Here is a 6,806-nt window from a genome sequence, read left to right on the forward strand (position 1 = left end):
CACTTTATTTGTGCTATGAACACAAATACAAAAGTGCATTTTTATCAGAAGCTTAATATTAACATTTGTGGAGCATTCTTGTAGTTTCTAGTCTCTAATAAAGTCTCTATAATATCAGAAAGACAAGACATGTGCAAACGTTTAAGAATAACTAAATAAAAATGTCGTAAAATACCTCTAAATCCTCTCTTCTCACCACATGTAAAAACATTTTATAGACTCTTCATCCACAGCAGAAGAAACAAAGCTGGGCCTTTCTTGTTAAATTTGTCCCACCGAGTGTCTGTTTTAACAAGTCATTACCACTCAACAGTGTGAAAAACCACAACAAAGAGCAGGGATACTTTCTCCTTAATTATTTATCAGTCTTTCTCCTCTCCACTTCTGGCACAAGTGGAAAATGTCAATAAATAGCTATCATCGTCCTCTTATTTATGGCTTCCGTTGTGGTAATATCAGGCTTTAAACTCTTTCTGTCTTGTAACCCAGCTGTTGGATCCTTTTAATAATAGAAATGTGGGGGTAGAGGATGGGAGGGGGTATGCTTTCTTTTCAAGGTTTTAGAGTATTTATTAAAACTACAAAGTCTCCTGAAGGTATTAAAAAACTATAAATGCCACTTTAATATGATTTGCATCCAAGCAGGAAGATATCTTGATACGATCACACAATTTCACTGTGAGTGGTTTGTGACTTGGTGAAAAGGACAAGGGGCAAACCTTGGCTGAACTATCCCTTTTGTTTTAATCAAATGCTTCCCTGTTATAGATCTGTTGAAGCACGATAATGGATCAGCATATCTCTGCTTCCGGAGTCATCTGATCTTTGCATTGCAAAGCAAAGAAAAGTCACTGCGATCAAAGTTTGATTAAAGTTTTTGAATTCTCATTAAGTTGGAAAAAGTTTCAGATGCCTTTATGTTGCAGAAAATGTGTTTAAAAATCATATTTGAGGGAAAAGGACTGCATCAGTGAACAATGTGGGCTGATTCCTTTGCAGTCAGCAGGGAGGAGAACAGGAACAGGGTGTGAGGAGAGTCCACGCCAGGGGTGCCCATAAATCAGGGCCCTTCTGCCCCCTATGTCCACCAAACCATCAGGGACTGGATGATCCAAATTCCTGGGGGTTAATTCACCAAGTCGCTTCCTAAATTTCCTCCTGTACACTGTTGTTTCCACTCCTTTAACTAACATTCTGCACTGAGAGGGAATGAAAAGCTTTTAGCAGGACAACACACACCATTGTCTTTACAGGGCAGCAGTAGTGTGCCCTTTGCACTTAAAACACTGAGGTATGTGTTAACGCAGAGCAATTATAAAAGCAAATGAACTTCCACCACATTATCATCAGCCTGTCCTCTGCACGAGATGCCCTTTAATCTTACAATCATAAAAACACTTGTTCTGCAGCTAAAAGACTGTTTTAGTAGCGACAAAGTGCAGCAAGACACAATCAGGCTGCTCAGACTGATGATCAAACCTCTGCTACTGATACTGTGAATTTACCTAAAAGTGCAGCAACATAAGCATGAATAAAAAATAAAACTGAAAGAATGAAGATAATCTAGACATCAAACCAAATCAAAACAACTCATATCATGCCAGTTTTTCATGTGACTCATCACTTATGACTCACTTTCAAAGCCCAGAGGCTTAAAGTGACATCATCCGATTAATTAATGTTTTTTTGTTTTGTTTTTTTAAGAGACATCTATTTATTCAAGCAGGATTAAGCAATTCACCATATATATATATATATATATATATATATATATATATATATATATATATATATATATATATATATATATATCTTTAAAAAGAAAGAAAAGAAAAAGGAAAGAACAATAGAAAATATATTTTAAATAAATTTTAATTCTAAACTATTTCCTCACTAAATATGTTGTTCTTAGATAAAAGAAACGGAAACATTTGACCTGAGTGTGCTGCCATCACTCATGTCATTAATAGAAAAATGCTTAAAGATCAGGTAGAAACTATTTTGGTTGCGGTTTTTTTTTTCTTTTTAGCTGATGCCTAATATGATCCTGGGCCGTAATAATAACAGTAAATCGACTCAGTGAATATGACGAGAACACATAGGAAGGAAAATAAAAATAGACTAAATAAAAACCAGTGGTTCAATACATGGTTCAAGTCTCCCAGTATCATTATTTTATACCCCTTTAAAGTATATTTTATAAATTGTTTTCCCACGCTGTAACCTGGAATGAGGTTGGCCTGTGATATTAGGGATAATGTATTCCAGATGGAATAAATATAAAAACTACATTAAAACGGCGGAAAAAATTGGCCACGTGACTCAGTGTTGTAAAAGTTTAGCATGTGGTGCACTTCTTAAAACACGGTCAAACTATGACACGCCCTTTGTTAATACGTTGTTGGCGTCTACTTAAAATCATAGCCGTTGTGCACCATGCGCACTTTTAACCACAAGCAAAACCAGGCCAATTAACCATGTTTAATTTTTTTTAAGAACAAAAAGGCTGAACTGTGTTAGGAAACCAGTTGTGTTTCAAAACGCACGAAGCGATGGGCCTATCTAGAGAACACAACAATCTAAAAATATTAATAAAACGTGTTTTATCAGCCACACGCTCGTCACCGCTTCAGTGAGTCGTGCACGGATTGTTTAAGATTTAATGATCATCTCTGAGCGCGTGCGAGCGGAAAAACAATCTAATTAAAAGTTGCAGCGCGCCAGGTTTAAAGCTCTAAAGTTCTGCTGGATCATTTTTCATCACCTCTAGTCTGCTTTCAGCCACACGCTCTGACACTGAAGCTCCAGCTGCTGACTCACAAACTCGCTTTACTTCTAAAGATTTCCAAGTTTAGGTTTAAGATCTGCGCGTACAGGCTGTGAGTCGTTACGCGTAAAATAAACTCTGCTCGGTCGGCGGCGGTTTGTGGAGAGACACAGACCTTGGTATACTTGATCTCCGGGTTGGGCACCGGTGAGGGCATCAGCTGGAGCGATGCCATGAGAGCAGCGGGGTCGCTCTTCACCTCTCCCGGGATCTCGATCTTACTGGAAGTCATCGCGGCCGTCTCTGCGCTCGTCTTGCCTGCCTGCGCCTCTCTGGGTTTTTTCAGCACAGTTCTGATTGAGATTTTGGACTCCTTCCTGGGTTTATAGCCAGGTGTCAGCAGCGGTTCATTTTCATTGGGTAAAGAAAAGGGCTGTCCTTTTGAAAAATAAATTCAAGCATTTACATAAAGCCATGCGTGTTAAGGAGGAGGAACACATCCACCCCACCCACCTCACACTCCCGGTGCACTCAGTTTCCAGTGTTCTCACTCACCAACAGCTGACGCTTTTCTACACTAATTCATCCTGTTACATGTACAAATAGACCACGCTCATACTCGAGAAAGTCTGAAATGGATTGTTATGATAGTCACAAGTGTAGTATTACTCAATGGTAATAACAATTCAGCATGTAAAAGCTATGCCAAGTTTATATAGTTAATATAAATGGGCCCTTCAGGGAAACAGAGAGTTACTAAAGCGTAATAGCCAACATATTTGTTGGGTAAACCAGTCTCGCAACAGGGTCCATTAGTTTCTAGAGCTTATCGCTTGCTCCTTCGCCGCAAACGGAGTTTGCCCTGTTGTCTTGCAGTTGTAAATGTGCAAATATCGGTCTTTCTGAGCCCTTTAAGCGCCTTGCTTCGGCTCAGATTAAAGGTTAACTCTGTCTCTCGGATCCCACAGTCAACAAAACAACCCCTCATACATAAAGCACACCATAACCTCACACTTACACCGTCATTAACCTTTTCCTAAGTGACATTAAAGTGTCGCACCACCTTTCGCCTCACAGTCACCATGTAGTCCTATTTGCCTAACACAACCTCCCCACGGCCTGAGATGTCATGCAAATGCGCACTGGAGCAATTGTTCCTGCGTGCGGGGTATTGTTGGCACAGATTTGTCCTGTAGGTGATAATTCCTTCCAGCGCCTCCTTCAAAACCGGCCAATATACATCCTCCAATTAGCCGAAAGAGGCCCTATCTGGGAAAACTAAAGGATTTAAAGAAAATCCACGCGTATTAACACATCCACAACAAATAGACCGTCATACTTAAATGTGACGTCACTCACTCAGCAGTTTGTGGGTGAATGAGGTGCTTATTTACGATTATCTGCTCATTAAGTTTGGCGGAAATGTGAAGAAACGGCGTGGGGGGAGAAAGTATATCTAGCAGGGCTTACTGAAGAGGCGTGAATTTCAGATTTCATAACGCGGGCCTCTTGACAGCACAAAGGAGTTTGAGACAGATGTAGGTCCATAATTTGCAAATCCCCGCAGGATGCTTTTTCTCCATCAGCACATCACTCTTTTTCTCACAGCATGGGCGACACTCTCCAAGTGTCTGTTTCACATCAAAGAGGACGGCTCCGAAACTGTGACATTGATTAATGGAGTCAAAACATCCCATTCTCAGCCTGTCGTCTCACCTTTTCACAGAGCGCAGTGAACGGAAGATAAGGCATACCGGGGAGACGGTGTGACAAACGTGTAGCCGCCACTTCAACACTTCAAATGTTTTCATGGAGCTCCCTCTGTTGGACGGAGAGAGCCCAGGACTCTGCAGGGTCACACACGTTTACATGAGTCTGAATAATTGGAGAGAGCGACTCGATAAGCTGAAGTGATGGGAACACGAAACGATAACAAATGGAGGCATGACCGAAAGCCCAGGATGAGTGCAAGGAGCGCAAACCCTCCTGAAGGAAGGCTGAAAGAAGGTGAGTGGGAAAGCATTTCAGAGAGAAAACAGAGGTGAGTGTCCCCCGAAATGAACCAGCATCGCTCCCAGTTGCCCCCCAAACGAATTACAGAGAGTAAATACGCGACTAATGGATGGTGGTGAAGACCTCTGAAAGTTACGAAATATTTTATTCACAAAATCAACCAAATTTTTTTATGGACTCAATTTTTTCCCATAAGTGAGATTAAAAATGTAAAAAAAAAAAAAAAACAAGCGTAATAATACTGATGGAAAGACGCATTAAATCAAGAAACGAGGCTGAAGATAATCTGTTCAACCCTTAACCGAGGTTAACCTCTTATACTCGGTAGATTAAACATATTTTTTAATATTTTAATTTTTAAACTATTCTCAGTTTTATTTGGTTATTTGATGGCGCACACATTTGTAAATATCTTAACTCTAACTCCCCATGTGCACTAGTTCGTCTACTTTGCATAAATAATTTGATTTTATGGTTTAAACCGAGACAAAGCTGCTTGTTATTTAAAGGTTTAACATATGTTGATGTAAGGCGGCTGCTCGAGCACCAAATAGAGAAGCCTGTAATTCCTATCACGTTCTGTTAAAATACACACACATAATGTTTTTTAAATGTAACTTCAGACCCGAAAGTCTTTCAAAAAAAATAAAATAAATAAAACTAGTCTGTTTGGGCTTTTAAAAAATCCTCTAAACGCCCAATAGAAAAATCCGTTTTATAGGGTTATATTTAAATGTACTTATAAGTAAATCCCTCAGCTAGAGCTCATTAAAATAAGAGATTTTTTTAGAACTGTTGCACCTTTGAAATTGTATGGGTGTAAAGTAAAATATGTGTGCTTTTAGGTCACATTTCCCATGGAACTTAAGTATAAAATGTTATGTTATTTGAGGAGCATATTTAGCATTTTTTGCCTTTTGTATATTTCAAATTAAAACTTTAAAGTTCTCTTCACATAAGATCAGTTGCTTAGTACCGTCTATACATGCAGTAGAAATCTTTATTTAAGCTGCAAAATGCCGTAACTGGCTCAGACTCTTTGTGCCAAAATTCATAATTTGCGTCACTGAATGTGCTACAAGTGACTTATGATAATTTCTGAAAAGTGGCCCGACATGTTTTCACTGACACTGGATGTGCTGTGGTTCTAAATCTCTAAGAGGAAAGACAACTGGCCGCTGTTGTGTGTTTAATTCCGATGCTGAGCACATGGTTCAACCTATAACTTGTAAAGCAAAAGAGCGCTAACACGTGAGGGGAAATCAACTGCCCTGCGATGATCACGTAACACATACAATATTGAGCAAAAACAAGGGGAAAATATAAAGAACAAATACATTTGTACCCAGCACTGAACAAAACACACAGACCGTCAGTGCCCAAAAACGTGTGGTAGAAAGAAAGCATTGGCCTACGTGTGCATATAGCAACAAAATGTTGCTGGGAATCTCATCATGTCGCTCCTTTTTCCAGAAATTCTTGCACTTATTGCATCCCTTTGCAGCGTAACTTGGGAATAACTGGCTTGCATGTTGCAACCATCGTCTGCACGCCCGTGCATCGTTGTGCTGACCTCCTCTCGCCGTGGCTAAATTTGTTTTACAATCCACATTCTCGTGTGACTTACACCTGCAGGATCGACAGATTTCGGCCGTCGTGGTGACTTGCACAATAAATAACCCCAGCATATTTTGTGCTGTAAAACTAGCCCATTACAATTTAGTAACCGTTCAGGTGGTAGGCAGGTGATGTCACATTGGCTTAGCTGTGTTAAAAAATGTGCGCTGGTGCTCTTGGTGTTGTGCACAGGAAGCATTTCATTTTTTGTTTTTACAACTTCAAGTGAGATTTGAAAATTCAGTGAAAGCAGCTGAAAAAAAAAACCCTGTTGAAGTAGAAGTAGACCTCTTGTGGTCACCAAGGGAAACGGATTGAGAAAGCTTAACATCGCTGTCAGCCTGCGCGGTCCGAGCGCACCGAGTGGGAGGCGACAACCTACACCGCCAGTGTTTCACGGAGACTCCAT

At 40.1% G+C, this 6,806-nt stretch overlaps 1 protein-coding gene across 1 annotated transcript in view; it reads right to left on the reverse strand.

Moving 5' to 3' along the window:
- aldh1a2 (aldehyde dehydrogenase 1 family, member A2) overlaps positions 1 to 3,172 on the reverse strand; it is a 28,373-nt gene extending 25,201 nt beyond the window's left edge. Inside the window, exon 1 of the mRNA XM_085453337.1 lies at positions 2,943 to 3,172. Coding sequence (XP_085309463.1) covers positions 2,943 to 3,059 — 117 coding nt within the window. The 5' untranslated portion in view covers positions 3,060 to 3,172. The remainder of the gene's footprint in view (positions 1 to 2,942) is intronic.
- Positions 3,173 to 6,806: the final 3,634 nt, after the last annotated feature.

The sequence above is a fragment of the Copadichromis virginalis genome, linkage group LG1 (assembly GCF_057382275.1).
Source record: "Copadichromis virginalis isolate Kocher_CV1m ecotype Utaka linkage group LG1, C_Virginalis_male_GT1.1, whole genome shotgun sequence".
In the NCBI taxonomy this organism is placed as follows: domain Eukaryota; kingdom Metazoa; phylum Chordata; class Actinopteri; order Cichliformes; family Cichlidae; genus Copadichromis; species Copadichromis virginalis.